Source organism: Melitaea cinxia, chromosome 11 (assembly GCF_905220565.1).
Source record: "Melitaea cinxia chromosome 11, ilMelCinx1.1, whole genome shotgun sequence".
NCBI lineage: Eukaryota > Metazoa > Arthropoda > Insecta > Lepidoptera > Nymphalidae > Melitaea > Melitaea cinxia.
In genome coordinates, this window is record NC_059404.1 from 5,669,144 (window position 1) to 5,692,715 (window position 23,572).

Genomic DNA, 23,572 nt, shown 5'->3' on the forward strand with positions numbered 1-23,572 from the left:
TTATCATTATCATAATTATTAAGATATAATAATTAATAATGTACAATTATTGTCATCATTAACATTGAAACAAGTCCGTAATTGTTGCGAGCGATCATCATCAGAAGCAAACGACCGTGTACATCACACGCTAGTTACCTGCACTTATTTTGTGTTAATTTATAGATAATTATATATCACTCGCCGCATTTAGAAAAATTCGATTATCTTTAAAAAATAAAGGAAATTGTAAATTAAATATTTAAAAGCGGCGTTTTGTTACGATCGGAGACCATGTTCATTCTGTATTATTATTAAACAGCTTCTTAATCCGTACTCTACATTACATTTAGTTAAAGTTTTTCTCCATTACACATATACAAAAGTCTATTAGATAGAGCGAGACAAACATATTTATCCACAACTGCATTCAATCGCTGTCTGTATTGCTGTTTCTTTCGCACTGGTAGAGTTCCCCGCGCGTGCAAAGTAGCGACTTATCGTTGTTGTTTGATGCTTAATAAGTGAATGTTCTTCTAAAATGAGCTCTATTTCAACAGAATTAGGCCCATATTAGGTTGTTTCGTTTTGTGTGAGAGAATCGAAGAACAGCTCCGCCTTAAAAATGGAAGGTGGTATGTAAAAATTGATGAACATGTATAGGAGTCCTTAAAGTGACAGAGTTCGCTGGCGTGTTGGGCAGTGTATATTGTCTCAAAATGTCGCGGGAGCGCGCGCCTCTGCTATTGTTTATTATCAAAAAGTGATAAATCAAATGACTTAGCAATAAAATAGTTCTGATATTTTATCAATTAGTGATTTTGATGTTTGTTTTAGAACTTTGTGAGTGAGTGATTTACTTTGTGGACTGTTCAGATTTGTAACTGTATAGGCAATTCACAATTACACAATTTTAGCATAAGTAATGGAGAGCTAACTTATTTACATTTGTGTTATTAACAACGTAAAATCATCCAAAACCGTTTTTTATACTTAAAACTATCTTTTTTAACACAACTATTTATTGAGTAGGTAGGTAGAGTAAAGTGAAACGAAATTTTTTGTATAGTCCCTTAATGCAAGGATTAAATTAGTTTGATTACTTAAACAAATAAATAAAGTTGAATGGCCATGTATTATTTTTAAAATTTTAGCTGAAATTTAATTTTTTCTCAATATAACTCAAGTTTCGTAGAAAATTAATGCAAGTGTGATTTTTATCCATTCTCAAACCTCTGCTCCATTTACTTACGTTAAAATTGTGTAAATGGGTGGATGACGCATACATTATTTACAGGAATATAAGAGGAAAAAAAAATGCTCCCGTTCCGCGATTGTTGAATGGCGGCCATATTAACAGGCGTATTGGGATGTGATGCGCCGAATCGACCACGCCCACAATGAGCTCCTTCCTCATGAACGGTGGATATCAACCACAGCCCGATCCAAAATTCCCACCCTCCGAAGAGTACAGCCAGGCGGACTACATTCCACCAGGAGAGTACTACCAGCACCAGCATTTACAATATAGCTACCAACATCAATACCCGGTACAAATCGGCACCGGATATGGCTATGGAGGGTACTACCATCCAATACCCCAGCACCCACCTGTGGCACCACCGCCGAGGCCTCCCGAGCCATCTCATCCGTCAGACGCTGATCATGGATATATTCCCTCCAATAATGACGCTACTCCAGCTCTAGCAGAGCTTGGTTTAAGGCTAGAAAGACATATAGAAGAAGCAGCTCCCGCTGGGCGGAAGCTTCAGGCACTAGGTCGTGAAGGCTCTCCAGTGTCGGAAATGGACGATGAGAGACTGTTGTTAGATAGCCCTCCTGTTGAAGATGATGATTCTTCGATATGTTCAGATAACACAGACAGAGTCATTTATCCTTGGATGAAGAAGATACATGTTGCTGGGGCCTGTAAGTATGCCAATCTTGTTTATTATAATACCCACTTTAATTTCTAAGTAATTGTACCTATGAAGTGATAATGATTTCATTATTAATTATTAAAAGGCTTAAGAACATGATGATGATGGGTAAAACACATGAGTTCACGCCATTTTTGGCACAAACTTGTGGAGGTCTATATCCAGCATTGGACTACGATAGGCAGATGTGTGTGTGTGTGTGAGTGTGTGTGTGTGTGTGTTAAGAACACGTGTCTAGATTTTTCGCTATATTTAATATTTAAGCTGACTATAAATAAGACTCACCGGTAACAATAATAATATACTTAAATGAAATAAAAAAATCTTAATAATAAGTAGGTATGTAAGTAAATAATGACGTACATTGTTCAAGCTTTGGTAAATTAAACTTAAAAAATTTAGATTTTATATAAGATTTTAAATTAATATGGTTATATTGGTTTGGTTTATTATTTATTATATATTTTTACCTAACCTGTATCTGTTTTCATGGATATATATAAAACCATGAAAGACAGCAAATAATTTAAACTGAGATACGAAAGAATTCTATGTAATTATAAATTTATTGTATGTGATTCATGCACGTGCAGACGAATTATTTTATGCTGGTAATAATATAATTTTTAAAATCAAAAATTTTCTGTTTCTGTTGTGTATCATAAAGAAACATAACTAAATTGATTTCAATAGAGTTTTAGGGGATGACGATTAGTATTTTAGTTCGATACGTCAAATACATGTGGGTACTTATTATGATTAAAAAAATCAAAAACTTTCCAAGAAATTAAAAGAAAGATCTACTTTAAAAAGAACCTTTGTGAAAACTATAACTCTTATTGTACCTACAACTAAAGTGAAAGTATAATGAGCACAATACCCTACCATAAAAACGGAGAGAAACTAGAAACAATTAGGTGCAATAAAATTATAAAACTTTTGAATGGAACAAGAAATATTGTTTCTAAATAAGATAATAATAATAAGTATTCTGTTTTCGTATTTGTAAACAGAAATTCTCTCCGACATATTGAAAAGATTAATCGCTGCACATTAATATTACCTTTAGCGCTTGATTCGTCCATTGTTATTCCACCAGACACGAGTGCAAAATAGTCTTTTAAGTATCAAAATATTTGTGGTATCACACTCGAAAGAATTAACAAATTACCAGCTATCAATAACCTAGTACTGTTAGCGGATGCTTAAGATTTTTTTTTTAGATTTGTCTTTTGATTTGTTTTGACAGTTTACTAATGTGGTATCATTAAGAAGGTCCTGTAAGACGCCAGGACCTTTGTTGCGTTACAAAGGAACCCGTGCATGGTAATGAGAATCGTTTATTTTTATAACTTTTTAATAGAGGTTGCGGTTCGGAATTTGCCGTGGAGATTATTGATTTCGAGTTTTTTTAAGTAGGTATTCCAAATTTAAAAGATGAAATATTGAATAGATTGTTATCGTTTCTTAAACTACTTATTATTATAGTTATGTCTATCAATCATTGTACGATATTGTATATATATTCGAAAAAGTTATTGTTGACCTTTACGTTTTTAGTTTCCAAAGATTTATCATTACCTGTTTTTGTCATCAAATCTTAACATTAAATATTTCATTATACTTAATTCATATCTCGGGTTGTCTGAAAGAAATGGCTAAATAGCCATAAGTTCGCCCGTTGTTCTACAGTTTGTAGCTGTCTTAAAATATATTTAATGTTTAAAATGTAGTTGTGGTGTATAAAAACTAGAAATAAATAAATTATAGATCAGTCCTGAATCCTTGAAAATGCTAAAAAGTAAAAGAAAATTAGAACATGATTAAATCCTATATAATAGAAAAGGAAGAAAAGATAACAAAAATTAAAGGATAAATAATTTACATGTGACTAGAACTCAAGAAGTGGGGAGGGGGGAAATTTAGTAAAGTGGGAAGTGAGGTTAAAAACGGTTTATCACGGTTTCTGGCATAACGAGTCCTACCGAAAAAAAAATTAAATGGCATGGCAATAAAAATAATTTAATGGCATGGGTAATTTTTTTTTGTTATGTTTTCATCTGCAATCAGTCCTTGGACTATAAGCGGATAGCTGGTGCGATATTTGGCGTGATGAGTGAGCCCTCCATCGAGAGCACTTCTCGGGTTATGAGGGTGTTAAACCCTCTCGTGCAGCTGTAGTACATCATGCCGCTTTAGGCGCCTAAGATGTTTTTGGCTTTGCAGCTGGGTTGCCAATTGATTAGGGTCTAGGGCAAGCCGTTGTTGGTATATTTTTGAGGCAGTTCTAATTTCCTCCTTCACTGTGTTCATTTGCAATGTGGCATGGATTTCACCGTTTGTGATGAACCAAGGAACATTGAAAATGGTGTGCAAGATGATATTTTGTGATCTTTGTATCATAGCAATATTTGAGTTACTGGCACTTCCCCAGAGCTGTATCCCATACGTCCACATTGGTTTCAGGAGCATTTTGTGACAATTTGCTGTTTCGTCCTAGCAGCCAGAGCATTGTTTTATATTTTATGTTCAATTCATCTCTTTTGGATTTAAAATGATTTTTCTAGGTTAGTCTGCGGTCCAAATGGAGGCCAAGGTATTTAACTCTGTCCGAGTGGGGACGTATGTTATCTCCGAGGTGTACTGGAGGACAATGTCCTTTTTTCAGAATGAACGTTATGTTAGTTGATTTGGATGCACTTGCTTTAATTTTCCATTTATTCAACCACTTATTTATTTCGTCTAGCCCTTTCTGAAGCGTGTGAGATGCAATAGCCGGATTTTTGCTGCTAGCTAATAGTGCAGTATCATCAGCGAAGGTAGCTGTGGTGACTGGTGAAGATTGTGTACAACACTGATCCCTGCTGGACACCCGCTTTGATATCACGGAAGTCTGACGTTTCTCCTGATTCCTGAACTTGAAAAATCCTGTCCGATATATATGATTGCATCAACATGCAGTAGCTATGTGGATGATATTTCTTGATCTTATAAAGAAGTCCTTCATGCCATACTTTGTCGAATGCCTGCTGTATATCAAGAAATGCCGTAGAACAATACTCTTTATTTTCTAGGGATTCTCTAATTGTATAGGTCACCCTATGGACTTATGGATTGTCGAAACCCAAATTGATGGTCAGGTAGTATTTTATCTTCGGTAAGTAGAGGTAGTCGTCTTTGCAATACAATTTTTTAGAAGACCTTGGACAGAATTGGTAGGAGACTGATCGGACGATAGGATTCGACTTCATTTGGTGGTTTACTAACTTTGTGGATCATTATTATTTTTGAGACTTTCCACAGGGCAGAGAAGTATTGCACTCTCAAAATTCCGTTGTATAGGATGGTCAAATAAACTACTGCCTTTTTCGGTAGCTGTTGTAGTATTTCTTTTGTTATTAGGTCGTACGTATCCTGGAGCCTTTCGGTCTTTGAGGCCATTTATCGTTGGCCACAATTCAATTACCTTTACTGGATGCGGTGCCATCTGATACGGCTGATATACGACATAGGTAATGAACAATTTACAACTTTTGTATCTAAACTTCACACATAACCTCAAAATTTATGCAAATATTAAAAAAAAAATGTTTTGATTTCAAATAATAACTTTCCTCTAATTTTGATTTAATATTAAAAAATCATCAACATTTTCAATCGAAAATTCTAATTTTTTCTTGTCAATAATTATCGGCTCTGATCTATTAATACACCAATGGGACACATATTTTTAAGCAAGTACATATTTTTTTGATTTACTACACTCAGTTAAAATTTTAGACTTGTGGTGACATGTCAGCACTTTAACGAGATTAACATAGTTATTTCTGTACCGGAACATGATAATACAAAGCATAGCAATTTGGTAGCGGAATAATTGGCGAGTGGGTAGTATTTCGACACTTTTGATAGTGTAGTGTAGACACACAGACAGTTAAAAATGAAAATTAAACATTTTTGGTTTCAGTATCATTTTAGAATACAACAAACGATATGTTTTTTTTTTTTAATTTTTCAATGACTAGGATTGGGACGGTAGGAAAAATAAAAATTGATTATCTTGTAAATTTTAAGCTAGTGCTAGTTTTAAAACTTCGCTACGTTCCTATTAATGTTTGTAACGAGTCTCAAATTAACTGCATTATCGCACATTTATGGCAATCGATAGATATTTTTAAACACATGAATAAATGTGCAATGATATTTTAATTCACAGTCTGTGTACTTTATTCTTTGATTTTAGTAGTTTTAATGTGAAATATGGTAAAATAATGTCATGACTTTGTTTAGACAAAAAAAAAAAAAAATATTTTGATTATAACCCTGACAATTACGGATAACAGTTTCAATAGTAAAGAGTAGTTAGTATAGTTTTGATATTTTTGATGCAGTTTTCATGCAAAAGTTTATGGGTTTTTAATTAAAAATATATAAACAGGGTTTTGAAAATTCCACCACTATGTGGGTCGAATTATAGTGAACTTTAAAGGTAAAAAAATATTTGGAGTTTTAAATATATGAAAAAAATAGTCAATGAAATAAGTGATGTTTTTATAAATAATCGACTAAGGTTATTTCCAAATGTATAAATAATCTTCTTTACAAAACTGAAGATACCTACTCGCTAAATTGTATCTACAGTAAAGATAAACGATTGATACAGTTGAATCTATTTCCAATAATAATAATATATTCCTTATTGTACACCAAAATATAACTAAACCGTAGTAATACCTTTTTTGTCGTGATAATAGGCTTATTTCGAATCTTTTCAGGATTAGTAACTTACATAAAAAAAACTAGCTTATTAAATAGTAGTTATGTGTATTCGTTGAACATCTCGTAATGTCTCAAAACAGAAATCAATACTGGTGAATATAGACGTATCGTTAAAATTCAAAATGTGAAGAACCAATATAAGGACTTCTTTTGAAACAATGAAATGGAGCTGAGCTGAATGAATGGCGTTTAGTACTACAACTCTCTGATTCTCTTTTTTTAGACCTTTACATTCCATACCCGTTTTTTAATCAATTGTGGTTGTAATCTTTGTTTTGCGAGTCTAGAAATTGGATAATTACAATTTGTTATGCGATTTAGTGTAGTCGTTTCATGAAAGCTCTTTATTTACACAGATGCTTATCTAGACTTCATAAGCTTAACCTTTAGTTTTATTAAGGCATCATTTAGATGCATTCGTCATACTATACCACACATTACTATTCATTCATACCGACAGGTATTGTTGACAGCTCCTTCAAAGCCTCTCTTGTATAAATTATGCATATTGTATCCAAGTTTTTCTAATCTTAACCCTGAGGTCGTGCGACATATTACAATCTTCGCTTTATTTACTACGACATTCTTATAACTACATACAGATATACTGTGATATTAATAATAGATTGGCAAATTTTCTGACTCAGCATATACTTTGGTTATGATTTTTTTTATTTAAGTGATATATCCACAGGCTTATTATGCCCGTGCTTTTGTTATTCCATTTTTTTTGTTTAAACATGCATCGGTACTTCACTGCAACTTTAGAATCCTAGAAACCTTAATAACTAGTCTTAAAGTTTCTAAGAGTCGACGTGAGTCCACTGATCAAGACTATTCTACGTATTGCTTTTTTTTTAAATATAGTTATTATTTTTATTATATTTACACTTATTTGCTAACTACAATATATTATGTACACTTATTTGCTACTTACAATGTACACTTAACCTATGTTATTGTTAGTAGTTAGGTACTTTTTTTTCTGTGCTTAGAAATCGTTTTATCCATTTAACTTTCTTTTTTTAAATTTTTATTAATATATTTTATGACTAATCCTATCTTATTAAGTACATATATTTAAAGCCTTATCATTACAATTACATCATCCTATATCTATACTATTCTATAATATAAAAATGAGTCGTTGAATGTGTTGCTAAGCGCAAAACTCGAGAACGGTTGGACCGATTTCGCTAATCCTTTTTTTAAATATTCCTTGATAGTACTAGGATGGTTCTTACGGAGAGAAAAATTCTAAAAAAAAAAAATAATAAAATTAAAGAATCGACTGTTAGGCGATACGAAGTTCGCCGGGTCAGCTAGTTACATTTAATTTTATTATTTATATTACATACATTACACTTTGATTTGCGCACAATTTATACATACAATACTATGATGTCTTCACACCACTACATTTTCCAATATATGATTTCCAACATTATGGTTATGATTTTTAAAGTATGACCAGTTTATTTGTGGCTCCGTTTATAAAATTTCGGTGATATATTAGATACAGTGACTTTTTTATTTTTTTTTTTTTTTTTTTTTTAAGTTTTTTACTTGTCGATGATAGTGCGATATATCTCATATAAATATTATAAATATGGCGTTAACTGCTCTATCGTGTCAAATTTAATAACATGTTCTCATAATTTAATACAGACATGATCTTGAATAAGCTGTGTGGCTACGGCAGTAAAGAATATAGCCGGCACCTGGAGGGAACTGAGCCCGGGTTATCCGAGGCCCAGTACGGGTTCAGAGCGGGGCGGTCCACATTAGACGCCCTACTCTGGCTTAAAAGATGGACGCAGGCGGCGGTCCGCGACGGGGAGAAGGCGTTGGCTGTCTCGCTTGACATCGCCAACGCCTTTAACAGCCTACCACACGCGACGATACTGGAGGCACTCCGCTATCACCGGGTGCCTCTGTATCTGCGGACGCTGCTGGGCGACTACCTCCAGGGTCGCGAGGTCCTATTGCCAGGGCACGACGGTCTGCGGCGACGTCGTGTCTCGTGCGGAGTTCCACAGGGGTCAGTGCTGGGACCGCTCCTGTGGAACATCGGCTACGATTGGCTGCTTCGGGGCACGTTGCCCGCAAGTGTCCGGGTCTCGTGCTACGCCGACGACACCCTAGGCGTGGCTAAAGGAAGGGACCTCGCGGAAGTAATGCGGTTGGCCACGGCTGGCGCAACACTTGTGGTCGGTCGTATACGAGCCCTGGGGCTGGAAGTCGCCCTGACGAAGACCGAGGCCCTACTGTTCCATGGGCCTCGAGGGGAACCCCGTCCAGGTACGCGGGTGACTGTGGATGGGGTTTCGGTCCGGGTGGGGACCCAGATGAGGTACCTGGGTCTCACCTTGGACGGGAGGTGGGCTTTTGGGGCTCATTTTGCAGAGCTAGCCCCAAGAGTCGTGAAAGCCGCCGCCTCACTGGGAAGGCTGCTGCTGAACGTGGGTGGTCCGAGTGCCCATTGCCGTCGGCTGTACTCCGGGGTCATCCGGAGTATGGCCATGTACGGGGCACCCATCTGGGCGGACGCCCTCGGTTGCGCCAACAAAATCCAGCTGCGACGGCCGCAGCGGGTCATCGCGACGAGGGCGATACGCGGTTACCGGACGGTGTCCTGGACGGCGGCGTGCGTGCTGGCCGGCGATCCCCCCTGGGAACTGCAGGCGGAGATCCTCGCCGAAACATATCATTTAAATTCAAATAAAATGTTTTATGCCTTTAATGATTAAAATAAGATTTAAATAAAGGCTTTAAAGTCATATATATTTTAATTTGTATATTACTGATCATCATACATTTATATTTTTTCAAGCTAAGCAAAATTTGTTACAGATTATTATCATTATTTACATCATATAATAAATCTTATTTACAGGAATAAAAAATGTTAATTTATTATAGATTTTATAAGTATAATAGTTCCTTGATTGCTACGATAAATAATCACTTTACTTATATAGGTATATCACTATACACTATAGTTATCATTCGACGTTATGAGTTAAAATATTGTTGTTTTTCTTTGTCTAGTAGCTTTGATTGTTGATTAGAATTCCTGTTTATCTATGTTCGATATTCACGTTGTAAATATTTTTTTGTCCTTTTATATTTTTTGGGAAACATTATACAACGCATATTATACTGCATTTTAAAAGGATTTTTTTAGTTTCGCGTCCAATGAAATTGAAAATGACTTTTACTTTCATGTATTATATACTTTAGGAGTACTTATATATTTATTTATAAATAACAAATATACCTGGAAAAGTATTTACAGTTACCACAGAAGAAAGAGTTTTAAGGTTGGAATATTTATTTTGGATCTACTTTGATCACTTATCATATAGGTAAAATACTTTATCTGTAAAAAATCGTTAATAAACTGTAAATCATAGCGCCACATTTTCTAAGTTATAATATTAATTTTTAAAAAGGATTTTATTGTAAGAAATATTGAAACAAACTTAACTTCAAACTTAAAGTAATGATTATGTTATCATTTTCCTTTGCTTTAAATCATACATTAAAATAGTGGTACTATAATAAATAATTGGTCTTAACGCCTTGCAAGTGTGTGTCACACACACATTTGCATACGTCGACCGATTCATTGGACGCGCCCGCTGCGGCGACCCGCTCACTTCATTCTCGTTGACGATTATACAAACACCCGTTTATGTATATATCTTATTTATACTTGCTCATTAAATTGTATTACTGTTGATATTGAGTTTAAATACTACCACAAGCGAGCACCCAACAACGCAGACGACCAATTCCAAACATTTTGATCCGGCTCGAAGGACCAAAATGAATGACAGGGCTGGCCCTGCGGTCATCAACCCGCTGGCCAGCGTGGTGACTATGGGCAACACACATAAGTTCACGGCATTTTTGGCGCGAACTTGTTGAGGCTTATGTCCAGTAGTGGGCTGCAATAGGCTGAAATGATGATGAATGATCTTTAGTGATAGGCTTTTGCTTCATAATATTGTTCAAAATCAGCCTTAAATAAAACCTTTTTTGTTCATATTTTACTCTGTTTTATTTCAATTAGATACTTTGCAATCATATTCAAGTTATCAGATATATGAAATAATATTTATTATTTTAAATTCAAGTGTTAATGATCTCAACGCTTATCTGTTTCATAAATCATATAAGGTTGTATGTTTAATTAAAATATGAATACTTGTAATTAGAGCTAATGAATTTTTAATGTCTTTATAAGAATGACAGTGTTTTTTGCGTATCGTAAGTTCTTATTTAATTTAATTTATGTAAGGAAAGAAAATAAATAATTTAAATATATTTTATATTTTACAACATAAAAGTTAAACTACCAAATACTTATAACTATAATATATAACATATTAACTAAAGTAACAAATTAATAAATATTACTAAAAATTAATAAATATTAATTTAATAATTAATATTGATAAATATTGACAAATTACTTTGTGTTACAACACGGCATAAGTTATTTCTAAAGCGTGCTCACATTTGTCTAACTTAGTTGTTTTCCCTCTAAATATCTCGTAAAGACGTTTAAGAATAATGCAATTAAGAACTATTGTAATTACTCAGATAAGATAGGATTTTAATAAAATACATAGCTACATTAGCTTAATCATGAATAGCATCGAACACCGTTCAATTAACTACTGTTTCATCACGCGAAAATCAGAACCCGTTACGCTACCGGGCATCCACTCCATCTTCGCTTCGTTAGTCACTATCACTCCATCGGACGATGACAATCTGAATTGAATTACTGACTACCTGCATTCGTGTGGTCTCATAAGAGATCTGTTAATCTGAGGCCCATCTCGCGCACGCTATCAAACCCACGGTGGTCCTTCATTACGACCAACTTACCATCGTGTACCACTATTATGGAGTGAAAAATGTTGCCACGGTGACAGGTGTCGATAAGAAGTGTCTTGGGATGTATCGCGAGTGCGATTCTTTGATTTTTATTTTTTTTAAAGTTTCATATTTAAATATGAACTATACATTTAATTATGAACTATAATATTACGTGAGTGTACCTATCAATTCCATTTTTAGCCGACTACAGAAGAAAACAATCAGTTATTTATATACTTATAGTAAATCAATAAAGCAATTTATAGATTGTTTTTGAAGCAATCCTGCTGCTTAATAAATAAATTAAGTATAAAATAATTTGATACTATACAAACTATTATTTACACTGTTCATTTGTTCTAATTTATCACTACATATGATAAAACAAAGTCGCTTTCTCTGTCCCTATGTATGCTTAAATCTTTAAAACTACGCAACGGATTTTGATGCGGTTTTTTTTTTAAATATATAGAGTGATTGTAGAGGAAGGTTTATATGTATAATACATGCGTAATATAATAGAGGAACATTGATAGTTTTTGCAACCGTGCGAAGCCGGGGCGGGTCGCTAGTTACATATAAACATAAATAAGAATGTACAGAAGAGTAATACAGTACAGTGGGTATTACAGATTTTTAACAAATTTTACAAAGCAACAAATAAGAAGGCATGGATATGTTTCGTAAGTAAAAACATACACGAAAAAAAAATTTACACATATTTTTATTAATTAAATAGTCTGTAAGCGTATAGATTCTCTATGTAGCAAAAAATACGTTGTGACAATACGAGAGAGGCAGTTATTAGACCTGAAACAAAATGTCGAGGTAGTTGTATGTTTTTAAAAACAGCACGCAATCGAGCAAGCAAAGTACTTGATGCTAAGTAATTATTGCCGCTCGTGAACGTTTTCAGAACCAGTAGTGGCACAAATTTGGGGACGCTACTAACTAAAGGGATGAAAGGGATTAGGATGGAGCAGATAATAGACGGTAGGGAGAGCCTACTATGAGAACTTCACACAACCGATACGACTCTCCATATCTCCATTTGTTTAATAATAACATTTTACCGACTATATTTGTACCGTTTTTTAGTATAAAAGGCGTAGTATTTTTAGGTATATTCTATTACGTATATCATTGCTATTAATAAGCTTTTACTAATTATTTCGAAACTATGCCACATTTTTCATAATTTCAACAAAATCGATTAAGTACCTATAGAAACACATGAAATAGAGAGGTAGAAACAAATTAATTTATATATGTTTAATTAGTATTTTTTACTTCTCACGAAGAGTAGCAACGACTCTGTACACTACTTTATCGTTTTCATTAACACCACTTACACACACAGCAAAAAAATTGTAAGGTTACACATGAAAAAATACAGTCGAATTGTGGACATCCTTTTTTGGAGTCGGTTAAAAACTGAACGATTAAACAAAATACCGTTGTTGGATTGTCTTATTTATAAAAGGTAAAAAAGTAAATTTCTAAACTAGAACTCAAATTCAATTTCAGCACCACATATAAATTGCTTTGTATCATTTTTGATTACTTTATATCCCTTAGTCTTAGTACTTATATAAGGAATTTCCTATGTATTGGTAAATATGTATGTATCTAATCCAGTCAATCTATTCACTGGACCCCTGTCAACGAGTTTCTCGCAGAAATCTCAGGGCCGAGGGCTGACCGCAAACCGCGCATACCTTTCTACCCACTGCAGCTATTTCCACAAATTCTTAACTGAATAACGTTTACAGTTATTTTCCGAAGATTCGGAGTTCTATTTATATACTTATAGTGCTGCATAGCACATTCACAAGTATTGCGCTCTGTAATCTACATACATATATATATATACATACATACATACATATATATATATACAATCTTGATATATATAAATTACGCGTGACGCTATTTGTCCGCGATGGACTCCTAAATTACTTATCCGATTTTAATCAAATTTGCACACCGCGTGCAGTTAGATCCAACTTGAAAGATAGGCTATATTTTACATATGAGTAATTATTATGTTTAAAAAAAAAAAAGTGCTACGAAGTTCGCCAGGTCAGCTAGTATTTTATAGAAACTAGATGCTACCCATTACTTACTATAAAAACGATTGAAACTGAATATTGATTAGATGTTTTTAAATAAACTAGCTGACCCGGCGAACTTCGTATCGCCTAACACAAACTTTATCGTATGGTATTAAAGTTCAAATTGACTTTTAAGTATTATCACAAATCTTTTGTATGGGAGTATAGAAACGTGTTGTTTTTAGACTTTTTCAGGAAATTTAAAATTTTTTTTTTTTAGAATTTTTCTCTCCGTAAGAACCATCCTCGTACTTCAAGGAATATTTAAAAAAAAGAATTAGCGAAATCGGTCCAACCGTTTTCGAGTTTTGCGCTTAGCAACACATTCAGCGACTCATTTTTATATTATAGATTATTGGCAATGAAAAGAGAAACAGTAGTTCGTAAACGTACTATTGTAACCTTCATCTTAATAAAATAAGCTACAAATGCATAAAAATATGGTATGTTAATTCTTGCTTTTCTATTTTCATTTTCACTTGTGTATGTTATAGGTATACAGAGTGTTTTGGCATAATACGCGTATATATGTTTATTTTTTTCTAAGCCATTTAAATGAAAATGCTCTTGGACTAAGAGTAAGTCTTTTAATTTTGCTTGTTGGTACTCTATGGCTTAACCACAAGCAGAGAAATCAACATTAGAATCTTTATTTTCTTTGAAAAATCTTGAATGAAAATCTATTTTTAAAGTCACACAAGAAATTTTGATTTTTCTAAGGTTTTATATCTTACGCTGTAAATGATTTTACCTTCTTAGCACCGATTTTGCGACATACATTAATATACTAATAATGTAAAAAATATGAATCAAGATAAATTACCAAAAATACTGTTCTATATATGATAAGTAATATTAAGGATAAATGATTTTATTCCTAGCCTTCTCCATGCCTCGAAAGACTGAGTCACCCACTACTATTCTAAAGATTGCTATTTAAAAGACGTCATTGTCTTGTTCATAACTTTATTTTATTAGACAGACAAAGATCTGCATAAAGCTAAATAAAAGAAATGTTTACCTACAATAAAAATATAATATTGTTGATTTTATTACGCAGGTACTATCGTTACTAATATCGATTACTCGAAATTTTTTATACAGTTATCTGTTTCAAAAATGTTTCTTTCTATACGAAATTGGGTATATTGTTACATTAATAGATATTAGAAAAATACATAACAAAATCGTTCAAGGCTTAATATTTTCTTGTTTTTTATTCTTCGTCAACAACTTTTAAATAAATTTGAGCCAAAAAACTGCCTTGCCGTTACGTATTTTTAATGAAACCTTTGTATACACATTCTAGTTCAATTCACTAGCTGTGTCTGGTTAATTAAGTTATTGCCTTTTTCTATTCCTTTGGTAAAGCCTTATTTAACAAGTCTTTTAATATTTCTTTGTAAAAGCAATTTCCTCGGAAGGAAATTAGGAATTTTCTCACAAAGCTTTCAACATTTTTTCACGATTCTTCACTAAGTAACTATTGTACCAATTTCTTTTATGTAAAAGTTTTAGTAATTTTGTTCAATATAAAACCGCTTTGAAAATAAAAGTCTATATCCATTAAATGTAGTAATGTAGTTTTAGATGTTACGAACCGTTATTAGCAGAACAATATATTATAACAATAATGCTTAGTCTAATATAACTGAGGTAGGGCAAAGCAGGAAATGTCCTGCCCAAAATCTAGAGCAGCTCGACTGGTGAGGTACTTTGACCTTACAGCAGATCACAGATAAATAGCACTTCTTTTAAGTAGTGTTTATTTATTTATTTATTTACCTATGCATAAAAAAAAAACCTTAGAACTAACATTACAGTAACCCAATGCGTTAGTTAAGTTGATCACCACAAATAACATTAAATTTAACAAACAATTTAAACAATTCAATAAAAACAAAATAATCAAAAAATATAAAATAATCAATAAATAATTAATAAATATAAAATAATAAATAAATAATTAATAAATATAAAATAATAAATAAATAATCGCACTTAAAAAATTCATAAAATTCCCAAAAACAAACATTCAATAATAATAATACAAATTAGTACATTTATATTAATAAAATTAAAATCAATTTCAATATGTAACATTAAATTTATCAATTAATTAAACAATTCAATAAAATCAATTAAAAAACAAGTGTTGTGCTCCTGTGGTGAGTAAGGTGACCAGAGCTCTTTTGAAGATTGGGGTTAGGTTTAGCAACGCACTGCCGATTCATCTACGGCACGGCTACGGTAATTGCTTACGCTAGTTTGCTGACCTATTTATCTAAAAACAAAATATTAGTTTCATAAGTATTTTTAATTCATAATAGTGTTTTCTTAAGCTCATCGTTAAAAATAAGTTTTGCTTATTAAGTTTAAGTTCTTGAGAATTAATTCAATAAATTATAACACAATAATCGAGTATACAATTGGGTAATGATATTATTGATGACTAAATATTGTCAGTCAGTTCAGCCAATTGAAGTCTACTGCTGTCATAGGCCTCCCCAAGTTTGTGCCAGACATCCCGGTTTTCGGTTTTTTTACTAAATATTGGCGATTTTATTATTCTTTTAAGTTTTATAGATCATCATCACTTCAGCCTATCGCAGTCCATTGCTGGACATAGGCCTCCACAATTCCGTGGCAAAAATGGCGTGAACTCATGTGTTTTGCCCATAGTCACCACGCTGGGCAGGCGTGTTGGTGACCACAGGGCTGGCTTTGTCGCACCGAAGAGCTGCTGCCCGTCTTCAGCCTGTGTATTTCAAACTTAGCGGTTAGATGGTTATCCCGCCATCGGTCAGCCTTTTGAGTTCCAAGGCGGTAATGGAACTGTGTTATCCCTTAGTCGCCTCTTACGACATCTACGGGAAGAGAGGTGGTGGCTATATTCTTCATTGCCGTAACCGCACAGCAAAGTTTTATATAATATTTAAGGTATCTCGCTTAATGTACGTCGTAACTTCAACATAAGAAAAATCACAAAAAGAAGCTTGGCACCTGAAGAAAACAGCAAATTTTACCTATCATATACTCGTATGTCTGTGCAATTTATAGATTATTTTGAAGTTAAAGTAATATTTAGTAATATTTAAATTGTTTGTTTCAATGGCTTTGTCAGCTTATTCTGATTTTATCGCTCTGTGATTAAAACTACATTTGTTTACAAAAACTTAATGTATCTAATGTAAAAAGAGAATAGCTACTACATATTTAACTTCAAATAAATACTTTGAAGTTAAAGAGTTGCTTTAACGAGTTAATCTAAAAATTTCAAATTCATTTTAAATTATATTTATTGTTACAAAGTTCTAAATACACAGATATATTATTTAATAAAATTAGTTAATATAAGTAGAGAAGTTACCAAAATACGTTAGTAAAACTGCTCATTGCATCTAGTGTCATCTTTTATAATTTCGAATATCATTATCATCCCTTTTTCATCCACTGCTAGACATATGACTGCCCAATGGGTCTTTTGTAATTATTTAGAAATAATGCCAAAAAATATTTATAAATATAATATTAAATTAAAGCTCATATAGTAGCACTCCGTGAGTAGCACTTAACAGTTGATTAATTTCTTTTCTTAATGGAGTTTCCATCCAAAACTCCATAGCGTTCATTTAATTTTGTCTTAGTAATTGGTTTTACTGGTTGTTTTATTCAGTAAATCAATATAATACACAAACAGGTATATTGTGTAGCCTTTTTTCTTATACTATTGAATGACTTTTACTAGTAAATTATTTTCTCTATTAGTTAGTCTTTGTTACATATTATCAACAGTACGAAATTATGCTTTGACTAGCTATTTCTATGTATATTTATCGATATTTTTTTTTAGCTATAACAGTCAGCTGTTTCCTTAAATACAAGCATTAAGTTGTTTACTGTAGAAACAGAAGCCCGCATATTTATTTCTATATATTTATGCAGAACGTAACATTTGATTAAAAGGTTACAGTACCTTACTTATATACATTATCTTTATGAAATAACATTAATAATGAATAAATGTTAATTTCTTGCCACTTTTTTAGTTATTTCTTCTTATAGATACAATTACTAATTGCATAGTTTGTAATTGTAGCGATCGATAAGTTCTTAACAGTTAATAATTAAACAAATCAACCTTATCTTTATATAATAAAGTCGCACAAATGTAGTTTTGCTGTTACTTCTCGTTATATAAACAACTAATTTGCTAAACGCAATTAATCAAAAGCAAAAAGGAAGCTCATGCTCGTACACGTGTAATTATTATGCACATTAATTAACAGTGCCCCAGAGGTTGTTACCACATAAATTATTCAGTAAGGTCCCCGCACGCAACACCGCCTCATTCGAAGTACGCGATAAATTACCTACCTATATATACCTATGTACACGAAATAAATTAATCCACCTTTTATATATTAGATAATATTAAACAACATTAATAAGTTTAGCTACCGATATTTCGGAAATTGCCATAATGTACTTATTAACATTTTTAAATAGAATATCTCGTTTTAATATTTAATATTTATAATTTAATTTTTATAATTTAATACTTAAGTTTAGTCCATACATAATATCAGGAGCTTTTGAATGCTCAGATGTTCTGAAATTAAGTTATAAAACTTATTATATATTGTTATAATAATTGATTGCATTTTGTTCACAGCAAACGGAAATTTTCAACCGGGAATGGAGCCAAAGCGGCAGCGGACGGCGTACACCAGGCACCAAATATTAGAATTGGAAAAAGAATTTCATTACAATCGGTACCTTACTAGAAGAAGAAGAATCGAAATAGCCCATACTCTAGTCCTTTCAGAAAGACAAATAAAAATCTGGTTTCAAAACAGAAGAATGAAATGGAAAAAGGACAATAAATTACCGAATACCAAAAATGTGAGAAGAAAAACTAATCCGGCCGGAGTCACAACGACCACGACAAAGGGAGCCACACCAAAGAGTAGATCAAATAAGAATACAAATAATAACGATAAGAAGAAATCGAACAACAATGGGCGACCAGACAGCATAGAAAACGTAACGGATAATATAATGAATGAATTACACTGCGTTGGTGCGCAGCAGAATATGTCGCACGATCCATCGATTAGTCCCATGTCACATCCTGGGAGCCAGATGAATCCTGGACATCAGATGACAGCTCACCACTTACATATGATGGGTATACATGCTGGCATGGACCCCTCGCTGGTTGCAAACCTATCCGCCCACAGCTCTCCTATTGGCAACGCCGGTTGCGGGACCGGTATCAGTACCGGAAACGCGCCCGTCATAAAATCAGACTATGGACTCACCGCCTTATAATCTTTAGAATATAAAGAAGATGCTATATTTTCATTGAAGAACTCTCATCTAATACTTACCATTCCTTTGTGTTGATAACTTGTAATAAAGTGATTATAATGTAACTAATTTAAGATAACTTGTGTAAGTAATACTAGTGTATACCAGTCATAAATTGGATGTTTGTTTAGTTAAGTGGAAAACTTTACAATGTCAAAAGTGTGATTATTTTAGGGTAGGCATAGACATCCGAGTGTTGGGTTTGTACTTTTACTGTAGGTCATTGTCCTTTGAAATGTTTTATACTTTATAAATTATACAATTAGTCACTATATTTCTTTAATTTGCATTTCCAGCAAAAATACGCTTGTAGGTTGTGAAAAAGAAAAAAGTGATTATTTTGACCAATGTTCGAAATTGGGTATCGTAAGGAGCAATAGAGCGAAAAGCACTAGAGGGTGGGCAGCAGCGCCTTCTAAGCATATGGTCACAACTGCGATCGCCAACCGGCAAAAGCCAGGCAACTACACCAACGGGGGGAATGGCTCGGTAAATCCCTACGTGATAGAGTCAGAAATGAGGATATTCGTAGGAGAACCAAGGTAACCGACATTGCTCGAAGGGTCGCACAGCTGAAGTGGCAATGGGCAGGACACATAGCTCGAAGAACAGATGGCCGGTGGGGCAGAAAGGTTCTAGAGTGTTGACCACGTTTCAGGCGCTGCAGCGTTGGCAGGCCCCCCACGAAGTGGACCGAGGATCTAGTGAGGGTCGCGGGAAGTCGCTGGATGCGTGCTGCGCAGTACTGATCGTCGTGGAAAACATTAGGGGAGGCTTATGCCCAGCAGTGGGCATCCGTGAGCTGATGTGATGATGTGTGATGTTCGAATTTTACTTTATATTGTCTTAAAACTGTGAAAAATTAAGGCGATTGTTATTTGTTTACTTCAAAAGTTGATATAAATAAAAAAAGATGTATGTAGTTATAGTCTATTTTTTTTTTCGCTACGGACTAAATTGACATAAGCTGTGTTGCTAGTTTTTTGCGAATCATTAATAGTGATATGCCATTACCGTAACTTCACGTAATTTACAATCTAGTATCGTTTTTCAGCAATAATTATAAAAATGTGTCTTTAAAACTTTAGAATGTGGCGACAACCGTATTGTACCTATAGGCATACCTATATATGTACCTGTATAGCTAATGTATAGATATGATAAAAGGAACACACTTATTTTTTAAGTATTTATTAATCTTAGTAATCACATGCAAATTAATGCTATGCTTTACATTAAGAACTATCGAATTATGCGGTTTTGGGGGATGGAGGGTGGAGGGTGGAGGGGGAGCTACACTAGGTAACACTGCCATCATTCGGAAGCCAATGGTTATGGAGATATTATGGAGATCTATCTATTTCAGTCTATGTTGTCTTTGTCGTTTATGTCAGTTCGTATCGTTTGTCGATCTTGTCGAGATCAGTTTTACGTAATCCTGTTCGAAAATTTAAACACACGTTTCGTTTTTAAAACATATTCGTTTTACTTCGGCGTTTCGGTTGAAGATTCTGTTTTCTTTTCGGTGTATACATAATTGCACGCGTTCATTATCATGTTTTTTTTTTCACTTTCGGTGAAAGAAATATGCTTATGTCTTTTTCTTGGCGAAAAGTCTTCTTCATCGCGTTTACGCGATAAAGTTGAGGGCTGAGCGTCCATGCATATGGCTCAAATAAAATAACAAAACTTAACAACAAAAAAACAACGTAACAAAAAAATGTGTGCGTGTACTAGTGTATACACGTAAGAAGTTAAACTTCTTTATGACCTTATTTGTCGAAAAATTCCAGAAATTGATTTTTAAAGTTAAATTAGATAAAGTTTAACAAAAGGCTTTTATTATCATAGGCATGAATACAAATAATACATTTATTTCATTTTACCTTTTTACTACTAAGATTATTACAGCATTTCATTAATTGTAATAGAATTATTACTATCATTGTTATCGTTATTTAACTGAAATATGAAATATATGAGAAAAATATTCCTGGCTACGTATAATGCACGCACGCTACGGTTGGACCATCACCTCACCGAACTTGAGGTAGAACTTAGTCACGTTAAGTGGAGCATACTGGGGTTGTCTAAAGTCCGAAAAGAGGGAGAGGACACGATGATCCTGGACTCCGGGCACTTGTTCTACTTCCGTGAAGGTGATGGGCTTTCCCAAGGTGGCGTCGGTTTTCTGGTCCACAAGACTCTCACTAACAACGTTGTGGAAGTCAGTAGTGTGTCGACCCGGGTAGCGTACCTTGTACTTAAGCTTACCGACAGGTACTCCCTGAAAGTGATACAGGTATATGCGCCGACCTCGGCACACTCTGACGATGAAGTTGAAGCCTTGTATGAAGATATTACAAGGGCCATACATGGCACTACTTCGACCTTCTACAGCGTTGTTATGGGAGACTTCAACGCTAAAGTGGGAGTACAAGGCCGCGACGGATCGAGCATCGGACCACACGGATTGGGGCACAGGAATCACAGGGGGCAGACGCTTGTCAACTTCCTCGAATCGGAGGGGCTTCTTGATGAACTCATTTTTTGAGAAGAAGCCCCAAAGGAGGTGGACATGGCAAAGCCCCGATACTTTGACATTTCATTATAGCGGATAAAAGGCATATATTCAGAGATGTCTCAGTGGTTAACAGGTTTAACACCGGCAGCGACCACCAGCTAGTACGGGGCACTCTGAATATATGTCTCCGAAAGGAGCGGACCCGCTTGATGAAATCTACTCTCCGACCTACGCTGCCCCAAATACTATGTGGCTCCGAGCAGTTTCAGTTGGAACTCCAAAACCGATTCGATTCGCTGGAAACTACTAGCGACGTGAACGAGATAACCGACAACGTGGTGAAGACGGTGTGTACACTGGGTCACAGGCACTTTCCACCAACAAAACCAATGAAGCAGAACAAACTTTCTCCCGAAGCCTTGGATCTGATGCGGCAGAGGCGCGAGTTGCCGGCTGCTTCGCCAGAACAGAGGGCTCTTTCCAAAAGGATACGGAAGCTTGTACGCCGAGACCTCCGCTGCTCAAATACGAGAGAGATTGCTACTCTGATTGAGCAGAATAGGGGGTCCAAAGTTTTCCAAAGACCATTGGGGAGAAGCCTTCTTGCGAAGCTAAAAACAGCGGATGGCAGAACCGTCTGCTCTCGCCCTCAGATCCGAGGAGAGGTTGAGAAATTTTATGGACAGCTGTACTCATTGAGCGCACGCAAGCCTGCGACTTGGGACACCGAAGATCCACGGGCACCATTGTTGCGCCATTATTCGGAGTGTATCCCGGACTTCGAAGAGGATGAGATTGGTGCAGCGCTCGGGCAGCTTAAAAACGGCAGGGCCCCGGGGGATGACGAAGTTACCACTGAACTCCTTAAAGCCGCAGGGCGACCAGTCCTGAAAGCCTTGGCAAGACTATTTAACGCCGTCATCCACCGAGGTACCACGCCGGAGGCGTGGTCCAGGAGTGTGGTGGTGCTGTTCTTTAAGAGAGGCGATAAGTCTCTGTTAAAGAATTACAGACCGATCTCACTTCTGAGCCACGTCTATAAGCTGTTTTCGAGGGTTGTTACGAATCGTCTCGCTAGAAGATTCGACGAATTCCAACCACCGGATCAGGCTGGGTTTCGAAATGGTTACAGCACCGTGGACCACATCCATACTGTTCGGCAGATTATTCAAAAGACGGAAGAATATAATCAACCGCTGTGTATGGCATTTGTGGACTACGAGAAAGCCTTCGACTCTGTCGAGACCTGGGCTGTCCTGGACTCTCTGCAGAGATGTCATATCGACTGGCGATATATCAATGTACTGAAATCTATGTACGACGCGGCGACGATGACCGTTCATGTCAATGACCAAAGAACAAGACCTATTTCCCTCCGGCGCGGGGTAAGACAGGGGGATGTAATATCACCGAAACTGTTTACCACTGCGCTAGAGGATGTTTTTAAGACCTTAGATTGGGGGGAACGAGGCATCAACGTCAACGGTGAATTCATCTCTCACCTTCGTTTCGCCGACGATATTGTCATCTTTGCGGAGACGCTGGATGAGTTAGGCCAAATGCTGGCCAGCCTAAACGAGTCCTCCCGACGTGTCGGTCTCTGTATGAACTTGGATAAGACGAAAGTCATGTTTAACAACCAAGGCATACCGATACCGGTATCGGTCGATAGGCCATACTATCCAACTGGGCCGCAACAACTTCGAGAGGGAGGCCGATAGGAGGATTCGGTTGGGCTGGGCGGCGTTTGGCAGGCTTCGTCGAGTCTTCACTTCGAAGATTCCGCAATGCTTGAAAACAAAAGTCTTCGAACAATGCGTCCTGCCTGTGTTAAGATACGCAGCCGAGACGTGGACACTGACGAAGGGACTGGTCCACAAGTTTAGGGTCGCTCAACGTGCAATGGAACGGGCTATGCTTGGGGTTTCTCTTAAAGATAGGATTAGAAATGAGACTATCCGCGAGAGAAC

The 23,572-nt window shown here is 35.3% G+C and overlaps 1 protein-coding gene across 1 annotated transcript; it reads left to right on the forward strand.

The window, feature by feature from the left end:
- The first annotated feature begins 1,379 nt into the window (after positions 1-1,379).
- On the forward strand, positions 1,380-19,039 carry LOC123657799 (homeobox protein Hox-B4). Its single transcript, XM_045593307.1, has 2 exons — positions 1,380-1,908; positions 18,381-19,039. The coding sequence occupies exons 1-2, from the start codon at positions 1,380-1,382 to the stop codon at positions 19,037-19,039; spliced, it is 1,188 nt and encodes a 395-aa protein (XP_045449263.1).
- The last annotated feature ends 4,533 nt before the right edge of the window (positions 19,040-23,572 follow it).